The 22053-nt window shown below is 40.2% G+C and overlaps 1 protein-coding gene across 1 annotated transcript in view; it reads left to right on the top strand.

The window, feature by feature from the left end:
• Positions 1–12807, top strand: part of COL8A1 (collagen, type VIII, alpha 1) — a 131459-nt gene extending 118652 nt beyond the window's left edge. Inside the window, exons 3-4 of the mRNA XM_012734314.1 lie at positions 8156–8474; positions 9840–12807. Of these exons, the coding sequence (XP_012589768.1) occupies positions 8159–8474; positions 9840–11749 (2226 nt within the window). The 5' untranslated portion in view covers positions 8156–8158 and the 3' untranslated portion in view covers positions 11750–12807. The remainder of the gene's footprint in view (positions 1–8155; positions 8475–9839) is intronic.
• The last annotated feature ends 9246 nt before the right edge of the window (positions 12808–22053 follow it).

Raw genomic sequence — 22053 nt, 5'->3', positions numbered from 1 at the left:
GTGAGTAGATTCACCAGAGACAGAGTAGGGAGCAGAACAGCCAGATGGAGGAAGTACACTGCAGAGGGGAGTAGCTGGCAAGACAGGAGAGGCCTGCTGCATCATGTGGATACCTCCCGGGCTGGGGATTGAACTCACACTGAGTCTGAGGTAGCTGCAGCTAGTTTACAGTGCTGCATCCTAATCTGTTGCACCACCAGGGAGGGCCTGTTTTGAACCTTATAATCTCTATGCCTTAAATATTTCAGGAATGAGTATAATTATTTTATCTCTTTAATTTGTTTGATTCATTCATGTTATTTAAAAAGGACTAATTGAACCATGTTTTAGCGATGTATATGATGAGAACATTCCTGGGTCTTCTTTGGTTAAATTCACTTGCTCTCCAGAGTTTTCTGGGGAAGAGTTTCAGCACTACCCACCTTGAAGGCCCACCTGTAAGGCCTGAGTCCAATCAGGCAAGGGAGCTAACTCATATATGGCACAGCAGACCTTTCTTGCCTTGCCCACTGCTTCCCTCAGCAGTGTATTTCAGTAGATCTGCTTGCTCTGCTCCCCACTCTGTCCCTGGTTAATCTCACCACTCTGCACCTCTGATTTGCACCCCAGTTCTTCAATGCAAAAATAAATAAATAAAATTTTTAAGAAAAAAACTAACTTCTTACCCAGTAGTCAAAAGTGCTTATGTTGAAGAAGTGTTCCATAAAATTTGTATTTCACATAATACATTATCGTTGTTTATAAATTATATATGTGAAGTCCATTTAAACAGATTACATTAGACGAAATTTCCACACATTTTGTCCTTGCAGAGATCTGAACATATCTTTATTTTACATCGTGTTGTTTACACAAACTGTATTAGGGTAGGTAATGAGAAAGATGCTCATGTAAAGGGCAGAGTGAGTCCTCTGGTAGTGCAGGAAGGAATTGACCTTGCTGCAGTGACTAAACCATAGTGCAGAAAGGCCTTTACACTTGGAAGTCCCCACTGTCCCTACTTTACGATAGAGTTGCTTCTAGATTGTAGATCTTCACTTTTGTTTTGTGAAATGAACACTCTAGGTCCTAAAACATGAATATGTCGACCTAGTCACTACTTACTTTTCCTTTCCAAAAATGCTTATTCTATTCCTGACATTTATACAACAGGAGGCATAGACCAACACTGGATGAATGTCTCAAGGGAGAGGACTGTTCAGACTGCACATTGTAGGAAGTTTTCATCATTTATAGCCACTTCTTCAGGATTTCTCAGTGAACTTAAACTTTCACTCACTCTTTGAATAAGGTTTTAAAAAAGTATGGATCACTTTTTGTCCTTAAACTTTTTTCTAATTTAGTTTCCTCCTTTGGATTCTGGTCAGGGACAGTATACTTCTTCCCAGGAATACTTACAGGGAGCAGGGGGTGCTGTTCAAGTTTCTCTTGCTCCGTCTCCAACTGCAAGAGGGAAAAGTTGAAAAGTAACTGAGAGTGTGATGTTGATCCAACTTTTTGACTTCCAGAGGCTTGAACATTTACTTGTGGAACCTTTTCTCTATGAAACGCGAGCATTAAGTGATGTTCACAACTACTATGAAATTTTAGAGTTGGAGGGAGACTTAAGGTTCTCTAGGAAATGTCCCCCTTCTGTGAGTGAGGGAACTGATCCCCAGTCAGGAGGTGACTGTCTGAGATCAGAACTAGAGTTTAGGTGCTCTGTCCTCTGAGAACAATGATGTTTTTCATATGAGGGGAAGATAAACAAACAAAAAGGATTCCACGTTAGAACTCTCTCTTTCAGGGTTCCTTTCAAATGTTTTATAAACTATTTGACAGCTGACATGATTCCAGTGAAAGAAACAAAAGGAGTTAATTGCAGACTTCAAGTATGTGAATTATTATTTCAAGAAAAATATTCTCCAGATGTTCCCCATGTCCTTTGAGGATAGAAAAGAGGAAATGAACTTAAAGTTCAACAGAGAAAGATTCAGGTTAGATATTAGGAAATGTAGATGTGTGAAATCCTACTGTTGGTTACTGTGGAATGTTGTGAAAGCTCCTCTCTTGGAGAACTTTTGGAATGTGGTGGTTGACCAGCATTTCAGAGGGGTTATGTGGGTGGCCCACTTCTAGAGCTGGGGGCAAAACCTAATTGACATCTCAATTTTTATGGGACCCCATGAGGTCATTCTTTGCATATAGCTAATGGGGGGGGGGATGCTCAGATCCTCTTAATTTTGGCAGAATGCAGAATTTCTCAGTAAAGCATATAATTGAAGCTGTTTTATATTTTTATCAGTTGTAATAGCTATAAATGGGCAGACTGACGAAAACTAATGTTTATTGGATGCTCTTGTCCACTACTTTTATTGGGGTGATTGGCCAACATCTGATAGATTTATTTCTTTAGGCTCCATCTCAGCATATTCCCCCTTGCCAGAGACTTTGACTTCATGAATACTTCCCAAGTTGTGTCTGTCATCCAGAAAGGCAGGAATAAGGGATTCCATCCAGGATATTATCCTATGTAACAGAGAAATTAAAAAAGACAGCCTTGATATTTGGGAGACAAGGTAGGGGAAAATGATGGTACAGATAGAGTTGTAACTTGTAAAACAAAGTAAAAAGACTTGTTAATTGACCTTTGAAAGAACAAAGGGTTAAAGGTGCTGACCCTGGGTAGTCAAAAATTCTCAGATGACGTTTTGGTTTCCCCCCAATTTAATTACTAATAACCTGCCTTTAACTTGAAATTTTACTATTAACATAAAACATTGATTAGCACATATTTTGTGTATTATACTCATTATATAATGTATTGTAATTAAGCTAGAGGAAATAAGTTGTTAAGAAAATCACAAGGAATGTACTGTTACGTATTGGGAAAAATTGCATGTAAGTGGGGCCCTAACAGCTCACCCTCATATTGTTCAAGGGCCAACTGTGACAAGTGCTCGGAAGAAAACCCTCCAGCCAATTCTCTGAGAGCAGACCTCTAGCTTCTGGAATTGTGAGAAAATGAAATACTATTGTTTAAACTGCCCAGGCTGAAACATTCTGAAAGAGGAGGCTAAACAAACTAATACAGTAGTGTTGAAAATTGGAGGGAGCAGGGAAAAAATCAAGGATAGAAAGAAAATGAGAAAGAAGGATCCCACAAGAAAGAACATAATAGGTCAAAATAAGGAGAGTGAACATAGATAAGAAAGAAGTTTTGCAACAGTTTACATTATCTTCAGTTACCATTATAATAAACTTTTTTTTTTTCAGAATCATGTCTTAATATTGATAAATAAGCCTTTCAACCTTTATGTCTCTATCCAAAATTGACTTCCTTGGTGGTATCGTCCCCCACTATCCTTTCGAAAAGAGTGCCTTCTACCCTAAATCCTTCTCAAGCCTTTTGTCTTGCTTTCTTTCTTCCCAATATCCAAATCTGAAATTATGAAATTTATTTTTAACTCTTTGTTGCCTATCTTCCCACATTGGAATGTGAGTTTCAGAAGATCAGGGGTTTCATATTTCTAATTCACCGCTGTATTGCCCAGAACAGTTACTGACCATTAGTAGGTACTATGTACATACCCACAGCTAATGCATGAATTGCCTTGAGAATGTGATCAGGGGACACCTGTCTTTGAGACCTGGACAGGCCACAAAGTCAATTCTACTCAAGCTTGGAGGAGGGTCCTTGCTTTCCCTTGCTTCAGGTGCAGTGACCATAAGGCCTTGAAAATGACAAACCTGTGCAAAGGGTAAGGAGGGGGCACCCGGAGAGAGGCTTGTCCATGCCACATGTGATACAGACTCACAGGCACACACATTGCATCCATGACACTAGCTGATGTGAAAGGCAATATACATTTAGGACTAGGCCTAAGAATTTAGATAATTAAACCTTGTTTTGGACAACAAGTCAAAATCTCATGAGGATATATGTATAATTTGAATGCTGAGGAGTGTTTAAAATTATATATATATATATATATATATATATATATATATATATATATATATATATATCACATTATGCTGTTGCCTACATTACAGGTTTCACAAAGAAACAGAAAGTTCCTTCAGTCGTGCCCAAATACAGGTACCCACTTAGGGCAGTTCAAAATAGTCAGGATTGGCAGCTCTCACTCCAGAATGAATAACTGCCTTCATTCAGCTGTTCTTTTTTTTTTTTTTCCTCATTTTTAACAAGTATATTTTAAGGGCCATTATTTTATTCATGTTAGGTTTATCATTATTGCAGTTAACCTCACATTTTCTTTGGCTAATATCCTTCTTTCAAAGGTTTTGACATTTCATTTGGTTTTGATTTGTATTGTTGGTCACACTCCATTAATAATAATTTAAATTTGAATCATGCTTTTCAGCTTACAAAGAAGTCATGTTATCATTTGTGCTCTTGAACAGCTCTATGGAAGAGGCAGGGCTTATAATTTCTATGTTATAGGAAAGGAAACTGAGATTTATTGAAGAAAAAGAATTTGCTCTAGATCATAAGACATGGAAGATTGCAGAGATACAAGTCAACTCTATGGTTTTGGTTTCTTCTACAAAATTTCTCCCATATGACAAATACCCATTTGCTAAGCTGGCCTATGCCTATCTGACAAAGATCCAGTGTCCAAAACTCAGTGTGTGTTTTTATCTATACCCACTCTATACTCACTCACACAAAGACATACACAAACACAAGCCATCAGACAAAAATCCAAGAAAGCATGGAACTAGAACTCACATCATCAGAATAAGAAAAAAGAAGCAAGAAAATCCACTGCTACCACTTCTCAGCAGGATTTCAAGAATATTTCTTCCCGCCAGGTGTTTGCATAGTGTTACACAAATCTGATGTTCTTTTGAGTGATTTGGGGAGAACCACCACACCATGTTGACCACCAAAACTATCCTCAGGGAAAAGAGGGAAATTAGGAGGGCTAAGTCAAGCGGTAAATTCTAACCAGGGCCCCTACAGAAATATTCAAGTTAAAACAGAACAAAGTTTATTTAAATAAAGAGACAGAGAAATGTCAGATGGCAAACTGAAGGAGGTGGTTTTCAGAAGAGAAAGGCCAAGCCTGCAAGAGGAAATAATTGTAGTAAGTAGGATCCCACTGGAGCTTTGGTATTCAACTGGTCTTCTTCCAGGCATTTTGCCTCCTTCCAGTTTTCCAGAGTTTCATTAGTTGTCCTAGTTTAAAGATTAAGTACAATCCAACACATCCACTGAAATGATGGAAGGGTGAGGAGCTAAGCTTGCTAGCCTACGATGATAGATATTGTCACATGTTTAGGGTTAAGTAATTCAATGCATTTATCCCCAAAGGTAGAGTTAATACATTACTAGGTATTTCCATATACTTCTGTTTGCATTAACATAAGCAACTGTCTAGTTACTGCCTTCGAGCCCAAATGTTAGACCTAGACAGGGCTGTTGGGGATGATCAAATTTTATTTTTAGCAAATGAAGTTCATTCACAAAACTAAGAGGAGAAATAAGGTTTGAAGTTCTAGTGTGAGTGGAATAAGAAAGGAACAGAAGTGTGAATAGTGTGCTATAACTAATGTCTTAAAGGAGTGTTTATGCTATGTGCATATTCACAGAATATTTTTGGAAAAATAGGGGAGAAACAGGGAAAGTTGTTGCTTCAAAGGGAAGGAATTTTAGATACTGGAGACAAGTGAAATTTACATTTTTTACTGGGTATTCTTTGCTACTCATTAATAGCTTACACGTTTGTCACTATTATTGAAAGAGTATAAGCTCCTTGAGGGAGAACCATTGTCCATTTTATATTCATCTTTGTAATCCCTGGCTAGGTCTAGCATTGTTTCTGGCAAGAACTCAAGTTATCACTGCTTACAACAGGTGTTCTTTTTCCATCTGAAATAAGTTTGACTATTATTGAGTATAAATAAATATTCATTTTTGTCTATTTCCAAGTGGCTTATAACAATTAATCATTCTTACAAGACCAGGAAGTAACAACTTTCTATCTTCTTCTACATATAGTACATCTATTAGCATACAATTGAAATAAACAGTTCTTGTGACTATTCTGGCTCATGAAATGTAGAAAGTTTTCTAAATCATTTACTGACATATGTTTCTTCATTTTTGCCTTTGAAGGAAAATGATTAGTTAGTATATTTAGAAAAATTGTAAAGCAGTAAATTTTGTGGTCGAAATTCCTATTAAAATATTTAACCAATTCTTCTATAGCCTGTTCACACTCTTGGCATTATTTTTAAATAGGATGTTGCAAAGTTAATGCACATTTTCTCATTAGTGGAAAACTATGGTCCAAAGTTAAGTAATGCAGAAGCAAAGACAACAAATTCTCAGGAGAATGGAAACTTAAATTGTTTATAGAGAAGTTTATTGGAAGTTTTCCGGAAGATGCTTACATTAAAAATTGTCAGAAGCTTGCCACTTCTCTCCCCATCCAGCATTCTGATGATATTCCACTTAGGATTCATAGTGTCATGAAGTCCCCTATTAAGTTCTGAGCAAAGTCCTGTGATTTGTTAGCAGTCCTGGGGGGAAGGGGTGAAGCCAACCTGAAGATGTAGCACACTTGCCCTCTAGTGGCCATTTGCAACACTGCTGTTCCTTGGACTTCTCTTCAGTTCTTGGTGTTTCCAAACATATTTTCAAACTGGTTTTTAAGAACAGATAAGCCCCATTTATATTTATTCTATTAACTGCTAATTTACAAAGGGTGCTATTAAATAGTTTAGAAACAGTTTATTCTTGTGAATAGTCTAACAGCCTCCTCTTATTTATGCAACTAGTTTGTTTTGTAAACACCTTTCTTTTTTTTTTTAAGATTTATTTATTTATTCGTACAGAACTGGGGTACAGGCCAGAGATGCGGAGGGTGAGAGGATTCACCAGGGACAGAGTGGGGAGCAGGACAGGCAGATCAATGAAATACACTGCTGAGGGGAGCGGCGGGCGGGTCAGCAGAGGTCTGCCTCGCCATGTGGATCTCCTCTGGGGCAGGCGGGGATCTAACGCAGCGGAAGTGGCTTAAGCTTCTTAGTGCTGTGCTTTGACCTGCTGTGCCACCAGGGAGGGCTGTAAACGCCTTTCTTCCATAAAAGTACAAAGATAAAATGTAATGGACTTGAGGTTCAATTAGCCAAATTATAAATTAATGGCTTCATAGTATTAATAGAAGTAATAAATGGCATCACGGGCTCTGCATAATTATTACAGCAATTTTTAAAATATCTTTGGACTGTTACATGAAATACCTTCTTTCCAGTTTGTGAGATTTCTGCAGTTTTCATCGTCATTTTTCACTTTTTGAATTTGTCACCACACCACAGCAGCCAAGGGACATCTGGCAGGTGAAAAATCTCAACCCCTGGTTTAAAGCCTATGAATTATTAATAACTTTCATTTAGAAAAGAATTTGGTGCTTACTACCAGTGATGGACTTGTCACCTGGTGTGCTTCCTTTTGGATATTCTACTCTATTATAATTAAATTTAATGCAAATGTGTAACACCCAAAACAATGGCCTTTGAAGAATATTGACCTTTATTGCTCCCTTGCATAAACAAATTCCTAATTGAAGGGTCTCTATGGCACCTCTCAGTGTTCGAGCAAGGCTGAGTTTTCTTTTAGCTTGAAGTACCATCTTCAGCGTTCTATTTTCCCTCCTGGGGCCAAGGTAGCACGTCCATGTCCAGGCAGCGTCTCATCATTCCAGACACCAAGAAGAAGAAGACGAAACTGCTCACCCCTTTTCAGGTCCATTTGGGAAGTTACTCCCATCATAAGTACATCCAAATTGTCCAAATTGTCCATCACATTACCACGTCTACTGAAAGGCCTTCATTCTGTTCCAGGAGGAAGTGAGAGGTTCCGGTATTATGGGAGAAGGCAGTACTGATAGTCAGGGACAACTAACAGCCTCTCCTATGGCCTGTAATTCTGATAATTTTCTTCAGTTGAAAGGCCAACTCTTCTGTTTTCTATGGGAAGGTAACATGTGTGACAAAGTGAACACACGTATCATTCATGTATTTCACTCATGAAGTTCTGCTGATAGCGACTGCATCTCCTCCTTTTTAAATTTTTTCTCTGCATAAATTCCAGCCACTTGACCTGCAGGTTTTCACCATGTCGGCACTTTCCTCCCTCCCACAGGTGATGGCTGGGCCGCCCACCCCTGTTCAGTTTCTGGGAGTGCTCCTCACCATCTCCTTGGGCTCTATCAGGCTCATCCAGGCTGGGGCCTACTATGGAATCAAGCCGCTGCCACCTCAGATCCCACCGCAGATTCCACAATACCAGCCCCTGGGTCAGCAAGTACCTCACGTGCCTTTGGGTACAGATGGCCTTAGCATGGGCAAGGACGTACCCCACATGCAGTATGGCAAAGAGTACCCACACCTACCCCAATATAGAAAGGAAATTCAGCCAATGCCAAGAATGGGCAAGGAAGTGGCACCTAAGAAAGGAAAAGGTAATATCCTACTCCTATATGGCTATAAAATATTAGATTTCTAAAATCTTTAACTATGAGATTAAGAAGGAAGAGTTAAATTTCAGTAACTTTTGGTAAAATGCCTTACCGACATCCATAAATGCCTAATATGTTCTAAACTCTTAGCCTTGAAAAGTATACATCTTAAAGAAATATACAGGCCATTTTATGTTATACCTTATTATCTTAACAGTATCAAATGACACAAGCCATATTAAGTAACAAATAATTTATTCCCTTGTTCATTAGCTGTATATTCAAACATTTGGCAAATATTTCACAAGTATTTATTTTTGTGTCAAGCTCTGGGTCAGATGCTGGGGTAAAAAGCAGTGAAAATAAATGGCGAAGAGTCATTTCTGAATGGTTCCCAATAACATGGGAGATCCAGAAGTTGTATCCTCTGCAAGGACAAGGCACAGTACAATCATGATAATAACATGCACGCTGTTATCTAACTTTATCCAGTAGGTTTATTATTCTTGCTCTGCAGCTAGGTGAGCAGGGATGCTGATGACCTAAGTGACCCAGTCAAAGTCTCCTTGCATGGTGAAGAATAGAAGCTGACCTGCCCACTGCTAATCCCAGCTCAATTCCTTATCCACACCACATGCTGTCTGAAAACATTATTCACTTCTCCAGTTTAAAAACTTACAAATGAGTAATAAACTAGTAAAATAAAGAGCTGATTTTGAGATTAGAAACCCTAGAGTGTACTAAAGAAATTAGGTATATCTATTTGACTCTGGAGGACAAGTGTTGAAAATGTTATTGAACCACATACAAAATAAAAATGCTTTATACTCCCCTAAGTTTACATGATAATGTCTTCCATCATCCACACCATACTGTATTTAGAGAAAAGTTATATAAAATAATCAGTGTAGAAAAAGACAATACAGTTTTTAAGTAGGAAAATAGAAAAATTAAATAAAGATGATGTCAACAATATTTAAAATACACAATACACACAATACCTGGAACCTTGCAACTTTGGCTATTCTTTGTCCTTTGTATTTTCTAAATTCTCTCCAGTGAATACAATATCTCTACATTTACCATCTGGAAAGTGTTTCTTTACAAATTTTTAGCGTTTTTATTTAACCAATGCTGATGAAAGCAGCAGATGCCAGTGCTCAAAACACGGTCTCAAAAATGGCAAAGAAATCATCGGCTTGAGTGTCTTCTAAGTACTAAGCACATTCAGCTCTGGAAGTGAGCACATTATTTCTGGTCCGGTGTTAAGTAATAGTAAATGTGTCAGGACTAAATGATTGCCATGCCTTCCTTGAAGTGAAAGATAATATCAATCTCTCTCTTTTCACCCTCCCCTCTACCTTCCAGCAGAAACACCATTAGCCAGTTTACGAGGAGAACAAGGTCCTCGAGGAGAACCTGGTCCAAGAGGACCACCTGGACCCCCAGGTATACCGGGTCATGGTATACCTGGAACCAAAGGAAAACCAGGGCCTCAGGGATATCCAGGAATTGGAAAGCCAGGTATGCCTGGAATGCCAGGAAAGCCAGGAGCCATGGGAATGCCTGGGGCAAAAGGAGAAATTGGACCCAAAGGAGAAATTGGGCCTATGGGAATCCCTGGGCCCCAAGGACCGCCAGGGCCTCATGGACTTCCTGGCCTCGGCAAGCCAGGTGGGCCAGGGTTACCAGGGCAACCAGGTGCAAAGGGTGAACGAGGACCGAAAGGACCTCCAGGACCTCCAGGTCTTCAGGGTCCTAAAGGCGAGAAGGGCTTTGGGATGCCTGGTTTGCCAGGCTTGAAGGGCCCTCCAGGGATGCATGGCCCCCCTGGCCCTGTGGGACTTCCAGGAGTGGGAAAACCAGGAGTGACAGGCTTTCCTGGGCCCCAGGGTCCTCTGGGAAAGCCAGGTCCTCCAGGAGAACCTGGGCCACAAGGTCCCATTGGGGTACCTGGGGTTCAAGGACCTCCTGGGATACCTGGGGTTGGAAAGCCAGGCCAGGATGGGATCCCTGGTCAGCCAGGATTTCCAGGTGGCAAAGGCGAACAAGGACTGCCTGGGTTGCCAGGACCCCCAGGCCTTCCAGGAGTTGGGAAACCAGGCTTCCCAGGACCCAAAGGTGACAAGGGCTTAGGGGGTCTTCCTGGACCTCTTGGACCAAGAGGGGAGAAAGGACCAATAGGTGCCCCTGGAATGGGGGGCCCCCCAGGAGAACCAGGCCTACCTGGAATCCCGGGTCCAATGGGCCCTCCAGGTGCCATTGGTTTTCCTGGACCCAAAGGAGAAGGTGGGGTTGTGGGACCACAAGGGCCACCAGGTCCCAAAGGTGAACCAGGGCTTCAAGGCTTCCCAGGAAAACCAGGTTTCCTTGGAGAAGTGGGGCCCCCTGGCATGAGAGGTTTGCCAGGTCCTTTAGGGCCCAAGGGAGAAGTTGGGCACAAAGGTTTGCCAGGGCTCCCTGGGGCTCCAGGGCTGCTTGGACCCAAGGGAGAACCAGGAATCCCAGGGGATCAGGGGCTACAGGGCCCTCCAGGCATCCCAGGGATTGCAGGCCCTAGTGGCCCCATTGGACCACCTGGAATTCCAGGTGCCAAAGGGGAACCAGGCCTGCCAGGGCCCCCTGGGTTCCCTGGAGTAGGGAAGCCTGGAGTAGCAGGACTTCATGGCCCCCCAGGGAAGCCTGGTGCCCTGGGTCCTCAAGGTCAGCCTGGCCTTCCGGGGCCCCCAGGCCCTCCTGGGCCCCCAGGCCCCCCAGCTGTGATGCCCCCTACACCACCACCCCATGGAGAATATCTGCCAGATATGGGGCTGGGAATTGATGGAGTGAAACCGCCCCCTGCCTACGGGGCTAAGAAAGGCAAGAAAGGAGGGCCAGCCTATGAGATGCCTGCATTTACAGCTGAGCTGACTGCGCCTTTCCCACCGGTGGGGGCCCCAGTGAAGTTTGACAAACTGCTCTACAATGGCAGACAGAACTACAACCCTCAGACGGGCATCTTCACCTGTGAGGTCCCAGGTGTCTACTACTTTGCATACCACGTTCACTGCAAGGGGGGCAATGTCTGGGTTGCTCTGTTCAAGAACAACGAGCCCATGATGTACACATATGACGAATACAAAAAGGGCTTTCTGGACCAAGCGTCTGGGAGTGCGGTGCTGCTGCTCAGGCCGGGAGACCGCGTGTTCCTCCAGATGCCCTCAGAACAGGCTGCAGGACTGTATGCCGGGCAGTATGTGCATTCCTCCTTTTCAGGATATTTATTGTATCCCATGTAAAAACAAAAAGAAAAGAAAAAGAGATATTTAATAGAAGAAAATAATGCGCCAAAAAATTCAAATGAAAAACATAGTTGCTTTAAAACATTTATATAGTTGGAAAGTTATATTTAAGTGAAATTTTGAACCATCATGTATAAATAAAAATTAAGATGCATGTCCAATGCTCTGCACAGCAGCTTGTCACTGAAAATGATGGGGTAGATTTATGTGTCATTTACTGACCCTCATGTTGTACCCACTGGATCACATTTGCTGTTGTATGTTATATGCTTCCATCATAACCTGTTCATTCAAATCAGTCAGAATATTTCAGTAGGAAAGATCATATCCAATGAAAATCACTCACTCATATAGTTTAAAAATTATAAACATGGCTTAAGGAAACATCATCACATACTGTATTACTTGCATAATTGCTTCTGTATTTGTGCAGATATTTTGCCATGAGATGTGGCAAGTAGTTCTGCAGTATCTGCCACAGTGCAAGGGTGTCAGAGGAACCACATAGGGCATAGTCTAAAGGAGCTCTCACGTCTGCCTAAGGCTGTGTCTTTTAGCCAAAGGAGTCCTACTCAGGATTGTCTCATGTCTCAAGCACAAGGTACCAGTCAATCAGTGCCATGTGTGTATAGCACCAGATGCAACATTTTGTAGGGATATGACAGTGCCTCACAAGGAGCAGTTAAGCCAGGTGGGAGCCCCGAGCAGTGATCAACTCATTTATTCCTCACGAGTGCTTTATTTTCTCCCCTTCATGTAATTTCCACTATGGCCAACTAATATGAACACCTGCAAGTCATAAAATACTAGTAATACCCTCTTCCCCCACAGCCTTTCATATGGAATGATGATTATAAATAGGGGTTATTACTTGTATTTACATGCATATAAAAATCCCTCTCCTTTGCCTGTACACACAAATGATTACAATGGGGTTTCTTTCATCCATGAATGGGATTAATATTCTTAGTAGTTAAGAATTTCAAAGAAATTTCCCTGTCTACTTTATATGCAATTCAGTGTATCATTTAAGGTTCCAGAGATAATTTCCAAAATCCTTATCATTCTTTATTGGTGGTGGGGGGGGGGAGACTGGGGAAAATTTCAAGATTACATAGGAAGATTAATTTTTTTAAATAAGTTTTTAATTTTAAAATAGATACATAACTTCCTGATGTAACTACAAAAATCGTGGGGACAGAACTGCTTCTTTAGAAGCAAGCACCCTGGAGGAGGGCAGTGACAGCTTGTGCTTTTAACATCATCTCATACTCAACATAAGTCAAGGATGGATAAAAGTTTGGAGGGAAAATTAAATATTTCTCCAGGTTTTCACTTAGGTTCATACCAACTTCTCTAGGCATTCAAATCTGCTCTCACAACACAGAACATTTCATGTAGACTATTAGTTGGTGCTGGCACTATAAGACACTGGGGTAAATCATGCATTTTGTGGTGATGGGATCTTCCCATCATTTTCTCAAAATGAAGAATGAGGAGTCGAGTGTGTAGGTTCAGATAGGAAAATACACAAATACAGTATAAATACACATGGAGATGCATCAATGCCAAATAGGAATCATTTGACCCATGAGGAAAATTCTCAACCTACTGTCTTTCCTCTTGCAAGGTATATGAGTACCATTTCATCTCAATTTCTTGGAGAAGTGAGTTGATTACCACAGGGTTTCTTATTTACTCCTAGTTCTATGGCAAAATTTTCTTACCAAAAAGATGTTCCATTCACCTTTCCTCTTCAATGCAGACAACATTTATGTGGCCAAATATCCTTTGGATTGGTTTTGAAGGTATTGGTTTTAGGCCTTCACCTATAAGACAGTGAACTACATTGGGCTCACTGGAGAAGTTATACTGAAGCAAGTGAGATCAACTGAAATGTAAAGCTGTACTTATCTGTACATGTACGGGCCTTTTATTTCTACCGATTAAGAGTCTCTTTAGTTAAAACCAAATTTCACTTTTAAAAATACCTTCCAACTTATTTATTGGCTGTTATTCAATTGCCTGTGTTTGTGTGTGTGTGTGTGTGTATTAATCAGGCATATGCTTCTACTTTTAGATGAGAGGAGCAAAATCTATGCCAGATACTGTATATTCTACAATGGTGCTAATCTCAGAGCTAAATGAATTACTCCATTTAATTTAAAAAAGAGTTTTAAATAATTATCTATGTGTCTGTGTTCCCCTTTTGAGTGTTGCACATTAGATTAACACATTAGTATAAAAGCGGATGAAACAACCATATGTTCTAAAATCAAAGGATAGTGCTATATAATCTCTATTTCCATATGAAATGGACCAAACTGGCATTATTGTTATTTAAATACAGGGTTTTAATGAAATATGATATCCTATAGGGCAAAAGAATGTCTGTTCTGGGTGACTGTTCTCAAATATTTTACCATGAATGATGAACAGACTGGCAACTTTCTTGAGTTTCCATGAGAGAGTTGAGACTTGTCAATAACAAATCATTTTTGTATTTAAATTTTTGTATTGATTTGAAAAAAATTCTTATTAAATATCTTTAAAAGTATGTATCTTCTCTTGGTCTTATCACTCAACACCAAACCTCAAGAGCTTTTTATCTCCTGATGCATTAATTAACTGATGAAACAGAGACCTAAGGTAATCACAACTTAAACAGGACAAGCAATTTCATGAGGTTGCCCCAGCCAGAGTCTCAGGTTTCTTCTGTTGTGTTGCTCTTCCACCATAAAGGTGTTGCCCTCATCTTCAAGGTCACCATTACTGCCACATTCCAGTCAGTGAGAAGATGAAAAAAAAAATTAGGTCAGGAAGAGCATGCTTCCATTTTAAAGGAGTCAACCCAGCAGTTGCTCAGATCAGTCCCTCCCCATCGCCAATGCCCTGAATGTAGTTTCATTGCCACAAGAAGTTGCAAGGGACCATTGCCACAAGAAGTTGCAAGGGAGAGTGGGAAATTAAACAAGTATCAGGATGATCATATGGCCCATTAAATTGGGCGTCCTATTAATATGTAAAGAGAAAATAAAGGACAATGAACTGCTGCATCCATTAAAACAGAGTAAAAGTGCCAGATCCCTTTTTCCTGCAGGAAGTCAATTTGCAAGTGTTCTATCCAACTTCACTTTGCCAAATAAAAACCACACAGTTTGAGGGGAAATAGGGATAAGCAGAACTACAGAAGAGAAGCAGACCTGTTTTCAGGACCCTCAGGACCCTTACTCTGTATCACAACCCTGATATGGAAAGAATTTATTCGTGATGAGTTATCAAAGCCAAAATGATCAGAGTTTATCATGTGTAGTATATTATAAATGGATTAACCATGCAACAAGCAAGTATTTAGTACCCGTCTGTGGCTGGTTAAGTCAATGTTTAAACCAACCATCTGGAAGTTCAAAACCACAGCTTCCATTCTTGGACAACTCAATTAGTTCTAGTTCATTCCACAGCCAAACACTTTCCATAACAGATTGTCTTGTATGCACACAGTGTCGGTCACGAAAATGAGCAGAAGAATGGAATCCAGAGATGGGAGAAGGAGGATAATGTGATAGGAAGTCAGGATGCTGGACAAACAGGGCAAATCAATCATTTCTATGGCTAAACAGAATAACTGAAAATATACATATATATCTTACAGAGGAACTCTAGCTTCCCTGTATATTAAAACAAAATACAAAGTAACACTTACTTTACCTAGTCTTACTAGGTAATATGAGGGAAACCAAACCACAGGTACACATGACGCTTCTCCTTTTTTTAAAAAATAGCTTCTGTTTGGATGATATCAAGTGTTTTTTTGTTTGTTTGTTTGTTTTGGGGTTTTTTTTTTATAAGAAACTGGGGCTCTACCTGGTGGCGCAACAGGTGAAAGCACCACATTATGAGATCCTCTGAGGCCACTGAAGCCATGAGTTCGATCACCAGCCAGGGAGCTGACCCTCATGGAGCGGCAGACCTCTCCTGACCCGCCCGCTGCTACCCTCAGCAGTGTACTTTGTCAATCTGCCTGTTCTGCTCTCCACTCTCTCTCTGGTGAATCCTCTCACCCACCACACCTCTGTCCTGTACTCTAGTTCTGTAAGCATAAACAAACCTTTAGAAAAAAAAATGACTCCCAGGTGATACACAAACAAGTGAAATGATATATATCACCAACTGGATGCCTATATGCTAGGGAAATTTAAAAAGGGAGAGACCATTAATCCCTCCTCACCCCTTAGACACAGTGTAAGCATCACCTCCTGGTTCCTACTGTCAGATTTAGTCACTTACTCTGTATCACAACCCTACCTTGCGCCATTTTCTGTCCCTTCACTCTTGTTGCTTTGGAAATGACCTGTCTCTCCCACCTGTCTCTCCCCCCTAGGGCAAGGTTCTGCAAGCAGGCAGAACATCATGCCGTCTCTTCATCACAGAGAGCTGGTCCAGTGTTATATTTGAGGGAAGAATGAATCTCTCAAGGTCACTGGGGGTTAAATTTAACATGAGGTTTGACTGAATCTGCTCCTTAGATTCCAAGGATAAACAGAAGATTATATGTTCCAGGATTGTTTATTTAAAAGCCTACTGTAGAATAAAACACTACTAATTTTAAATAGTGATTTGAAAATGTTTAAGGAAATCACCTTTAATTCAATAGAACTTGGAAGGGCAGAACATTTAGGGTCTCACAGAGAAACAGCCTGTTCTCTAACAGAGAAAACTGGTTCTGTGTATGTGTTGTGTTTGTGTTCTGGGAGAGAGGAGGGAAGACTGAGTAGGGACTAGATCAGATGATCTACCCAAGGACTAATAAAACAAACTGATTTAATAATAAAAAAAATTCACATAAGGATGAGTCATGTATGCTTTAACATACATTAAGAGGATGGTATTGATACTTAAGTGAGAAAAATATATGAAAATAACAAAATTAGAAAGATTATTTTGACAATCTTATAGAGGATATAAGACACAATTAGTAAAACTGATGAGCTCTGAGGAACATGAACTCAGGAATGGGGAGATGGGCTGTGGTGGAGTCCTAATAAAGCCTCATAAGTCAGATCAGGTCAGATAAAGTCAGGGCAGGAGGACTACATGACACTGGAGCCATTTCAAGGGCTAGGCAGTGATCCAAAGAAGAGAGGAAAACAGAAGACAGTGGACTGAACTGAACTAGAGAACATTCCCCAGATGTTGTTACACTGGTAGTCAAGGTGGTCTCTTCTCATATACTTGTTGAATACTGGGAGGGTGCCACCAACAGAAATGGGTGGTCCCCTAGCAAAGTAAAAAAGATGCTAAGTTGCAATTATGTGGGGTCTGACCTGCGGCGGAAATGCCTGTGGTCTAGATGGTTCATTTGGTGAAAAGGTGTAAGGTAGAGCCTTCAGCCCTGACATAGTTGGTGGCCTATTGTAAGGGGAAGAAAAGGGCTGGCTTGAAATTACTAGCACAATATACAGACAAAAAAATTAAATTACTTTCAAATCTCCTTGCTTAATTTCTGCAAAAAATTATTTAACAAATCCTTTCAAAATAGACACAGCAAAGATAAATGTTACCCCAATCCATATGGAATCATAGCAAATTCCAAATACACAGGGTCAATGCAGAGTACACATCAACAACATTTTACTGTATTTCAAAAGTTTTTCTCTTTAGTGGTCACTGTGATTATTAAAATGCAAATATTCATGCTCATCCATATGATGAAGAAAACCACCACAGCCTGGCTTTCAGGTTATCTTTTGTTTAGCAAAATTTACACAGAAGTTCTGATGCTTTCCCTCCTTTTAGAAACCAAAATTTGTGCCAAGATAAATTTTGTACTCAAACAAGTTATTCTTTATGATGTCAAATGACATTTATTATTATAAAAGAATTTTTTTTTTTCTGATTCTTGGAGATCAGTGTAATGGAATTTAAATAAAAAGTGGGGCACATTTAACAAGTTATTCAGAAGTTTCTTATGTGTGTTACTGAAACACAGGACCATCTAATCAAATTTTCCTTGGAGCCATCCAGAAGATTTTTTTTCTTTGCTATCTCACTGCAAGTTAAAATAGATTTTTTAATTAGAATCAAAAGCATTTCTAAATTAAAGTTTATGAATCCTGTGGAGACCTACATTTCACATGCTTGTTAAAGCCACTAAAGCCTAAAAATTAATTTTGTAATGAGGCTGGCCAAGTTAGTTCTGTCTGACAAGTGAGTGGCTGGCAGAAATTTTCACATCTGGTCTTTATTCGGGAAGCAGAGACACAACGGGAAAACTGGTGGAACATTTACAGTCTCCAATTGTCTTTACTAATAATAGTTGCCTTTCCTCACTAAAGATAATGCTGTCTTCGTCATCTGTTCTGCCAAGCCAGAGTCATCATTTCAGAACATGTTAGGAGAAAGCTCGGGGTCAGAATCTCAGAAAACAAACCTCCGCTCCTTATTTATCAGTTGTGATACCTTCAACTAATTATTCAACATCTCTAAACTTCAGCTTTTGCACCCACAAAATAGTAAAAGATAACAGAGACTATCTTCTTCAGTAATTGCAAGATGGATGAAGCAAGAGTGGAAGGGAAACAAGTGCTGCTACTTACTAAGTCCCAGCCACATGTCAGAAAACTGCTTTAAGCATTTTTAGAAAACATATTTAGTGGCCCTCCCTTGTGGTTGAGCAAGTTAAAACACAACACTAAGCTTAAGTCACTTCCGCATGAGTTCGATCCCAGCCTGCTCCGTGCAGACCCACATGGTGCAGCAGACATCTCCTGACCCGCCCACTGCTCCCCTCAGCAGTGTACTTTGTCAGTCAGCCTGTTCTGCTCCCTACTCTGTCTCTGGTGAATCCTCTCACTGCCCCTGCACCTCTGGCCTGTGCTCCATCCACTTCTGTATGGGCAAATAAATAAACCTTTCAAAAAAACATACTTTGTTACTCAAAATACTGTTATTAGCACCAGTTTAAGGCTGAAAAAACTGAGGTAGAGTAACTTGTCCATGATCTAGTAAATGAAAATGTCTGATTTAATAGACCATGCTCTGAACTAATACACCACATTGCATCAAGGCAGGAGATGAAAGTTCTCACCTGCCATTGATGGTTCAGGATACTGGCTTGTCTCAAGAAAGGGCAATAATGGAGCTCTCAGTTACTTCTTAGTCATTGTTCTTATCAGAAACAACAGAAGAAACCAGGAGACTAGGTGACAAATGTTATGGTAACATCCCTATCCTTACGTGTAAGGGCAGCTGGCTTAAAAACCAAAAGCTACCATGAAAAAAAAAATTTAAACAGAAATAACAAGTGTTGATGGTAAGAATGTGGAGAAACTGGAACACACACACTATGGATGGGAATGTAAAACTAAGCAGCTGTTATGAAAGTTTGGCAGTTGCTCAAAAATAAGAATTACCATTTTACAAAAAGAGTGAAATTACCATATGACCCAACATTTCTACTTGCATGTATATCCTATATAATTGAAAGTATGGACTCAGGTATTTGTATATTTATGTTCATAGCAACATTATTCATATTTTCTAAAATGGTGGAAGTGACAATGCCCATCGATGCATGACTGGATAAAAAAACATGGTATACACATACAGTGGGACATTATTCAGTCTTTAAAAAAAGAAGGAAATTCTGATGCATGCTATAATACATATGATCCTGTAGGGCAGTATATGCCAGGAGAAATATAACAATCCCAAAAGTATATGGCATGACTTCACTTCTATCAGGATCTGCAGTAGTCAAATTCACAGAGGCAGGAAGTAGATGCATGGTTTCAGAACCTGGGGAATGAGGATCAGGAATAGGGAGTTACTGCTTACTAGGCAGAGTTTCAGTTTTGCAAGATGAAAAGAGTTCTGGACACAGATGGTGGTGATGTTTGCACAACAATGTGAAGGTACATAATGCCATGGAATTCTACACTTAAAAACTGTTAGGATATAAATTTCCCATTATTTGTATTTTACCACAATTAAAAAAAATAATTAAGAATTAAAAACTAGAGGTAGGGCCCTCCCTGGTGGAGCAGCGGGTTAAAGCACTGAACTAAGAAACTTAAGCCACTTCCGCATGAGTTCGATTCCCGTCTGCCCCGGAGGTGACCCATATGGCGTGTCAGACCTCTCCTGACCCACCCTCTGCTCCCCTCAGCAGTGGACTTCGTCCATCTGCCTGTTCTGCTCCCTACTCTGTCTCTGGTGAATCCTCTCACCCTCCATATCTCTGGCCTGTACCCCAGTTCTGTATGAATAAATAATCTTAAGGAAAAAAAAAAAAACTAGAGGGAAAAAACACCTGTCAATAGGATGACCTATGATGGAGATAACTGGAAATGGCCTCCAGGAATCTGTCTTACCTGCAAGCTCACCATAGTGCTCCCCCAGGGGGAGAGCATCCAAGCATCACCACTGTGGGGGTCTAGAAATCTTGACTCCAGGAGAGCTCTGCAGACTATGGGCCTGCCACTTACGATGGGTCCTCTATTTCGGTGTAAGTTACCTCCCCAGGACCTCACCACCCAGCTGCTGTACGGAAAAACTGGGCCTCCATGCAGTGACCCCAAAGTGAAAACTAGAATGAGTTCCTTTCTTCAGGCTCAATCATGCAATCTCCATGTCAATTTTCTGGTTACAAAGTTTCTTTCTCTATATGAGGAAATCTTTGCACAGGCTATGCTCCTCAAGATATGAACTAAACAATTCACCCACCCTGCCTCACTAGGCCCTGTGGGAAAAAATGGGAATATTCTTTGCCACTCTAAGTATGGTACCCGTTTTTGTTAGATGAGAGCCAGGTATCAGCAACTTGCAGATTCCCAAGGAACAAGGTCTCCCTCTTGTGGCCAGAAGAAAAACAGTAGAATTTTTTTCCTCACAGCAATTCGGGGGGTTAGGAATTCAGAATGGACTTGCAGTAAATGGTTTGTCTCTGTTCCATTATATTTGGGGCTACTGACAGCAGTGAATCAACCAACAGGGCCTGGGATCATCTAGAAGAATCTTCATCTACTGGTCTGGTTGTTGATGCTGGCTCTCAGCAAGCACCTCCATTGAAGTGAATATCCATGTGTATATATTCTTTCTTATCGTTTCCTTGTGTGTCTACATTAGGCTTTCTCACAGGGTGATGCTGAGTTCCAAGTGAGCATTCCAAGGTATCAAAGTAGAAAAGCATAGAATTTTTAAGATCTGGCCTTATAAGTCAGAGACCATTCTTTGACCATATTCTATTGGTTGAAGTGATAAAGATTTGACCAAGTTCAAGAAAAGGGGACATAGAACTCACTACTCAGTGGGAGAAGTCACATTGTAAGGAGAATTCATAGGGGAGATATTAGTGCAATCTCTGGAAAATAGAACTGCTTTATGTCCACCTGGTTGTGTGGTGCCTCATCTGTGGTGGATATTCTTTGGTGGTCTGGGGACAGTCAATTGAGGAAATGTGATTGTCTATTGATTTGGACTCAGGCAATAAGAAGCTCCTCCTCGCCATCACCACCAGGAGTGACCAATTCACTTGCAGTCCTCACTCCCAGAAACAGCCCAAGGATGGTGTTGAAAACAATATGGTATTGGAATAAAAACAGATACATGAACTAATGGAGCAGAATTGAAAGCCCAGATATAAATCCACATATATGTCAAAACACAATCATGATAGAGGACCTGTGACCATAGTAGGGAGAGTCTCTTCAACAACAGTAACAGGCAAAAACTGGACAGCCACATACAAAAGTAAGAATTTGGACTGCTTTCTATTTCTCTGCACAAAATTATATCCCAAAAAATCTAAAATTTAGATGAAAGATCTGCAACAACAAAATATACAGAAGAAAATTGTATTATTTTATGCCATCAACAATATAGATGTTTTTAGAGACTCAACCCTTGTAGCAAGGTAAACAAAAGCAAAAATAAATGATTTGGATTATATGCAGTTAAAGTTTTTACAAAGTAATATACATGTGCATGTGTGGTGTATGTAGACTTAAAGGACATCTGCAAATGGGAGAAAATATTCACACAATACACAACTAAAAAGGGGATAATATCTAAATATACAAAAGATGTTTTCAAATCAACAATACAAAATGAAAGCCCCATTAGTAAATGGGCAGCAGATCTGAACAGAACACTCATCAAAGAGTGAGGGCAATAGTGACGGAAAATAGTGACGGAAAATAGTGATGGAAAAATATTCATCACTTTTAATAAAGAAGATGCAGGGAAAAAAAACAACAATGGAAAAAAAACCCACAATGAGATAAAAATTACACATTTGTACA

The sequence above is a fragment of the Condylura cristata genome, unplaced genomic scaffold, assembly GCF_000260355.1.
Source record: "Condylura cristata isolate star-nosed mole 26May11 unplaced genomic scaffold, ConCri1.0 scaffold00003, whole genome shotgun sequence".
In the NCBI taxonomy this organism is placed as follows: Eukaryota; Metazoa; Chordata; class Mammalia; order Eulipotyphla; family Talpidae; genus Condylura; species Condylura cristata.
Note: the sequence above shows the minus strand (reverse complement) of the source record. Positions and strands in the feature narration are given on the sequence as shown.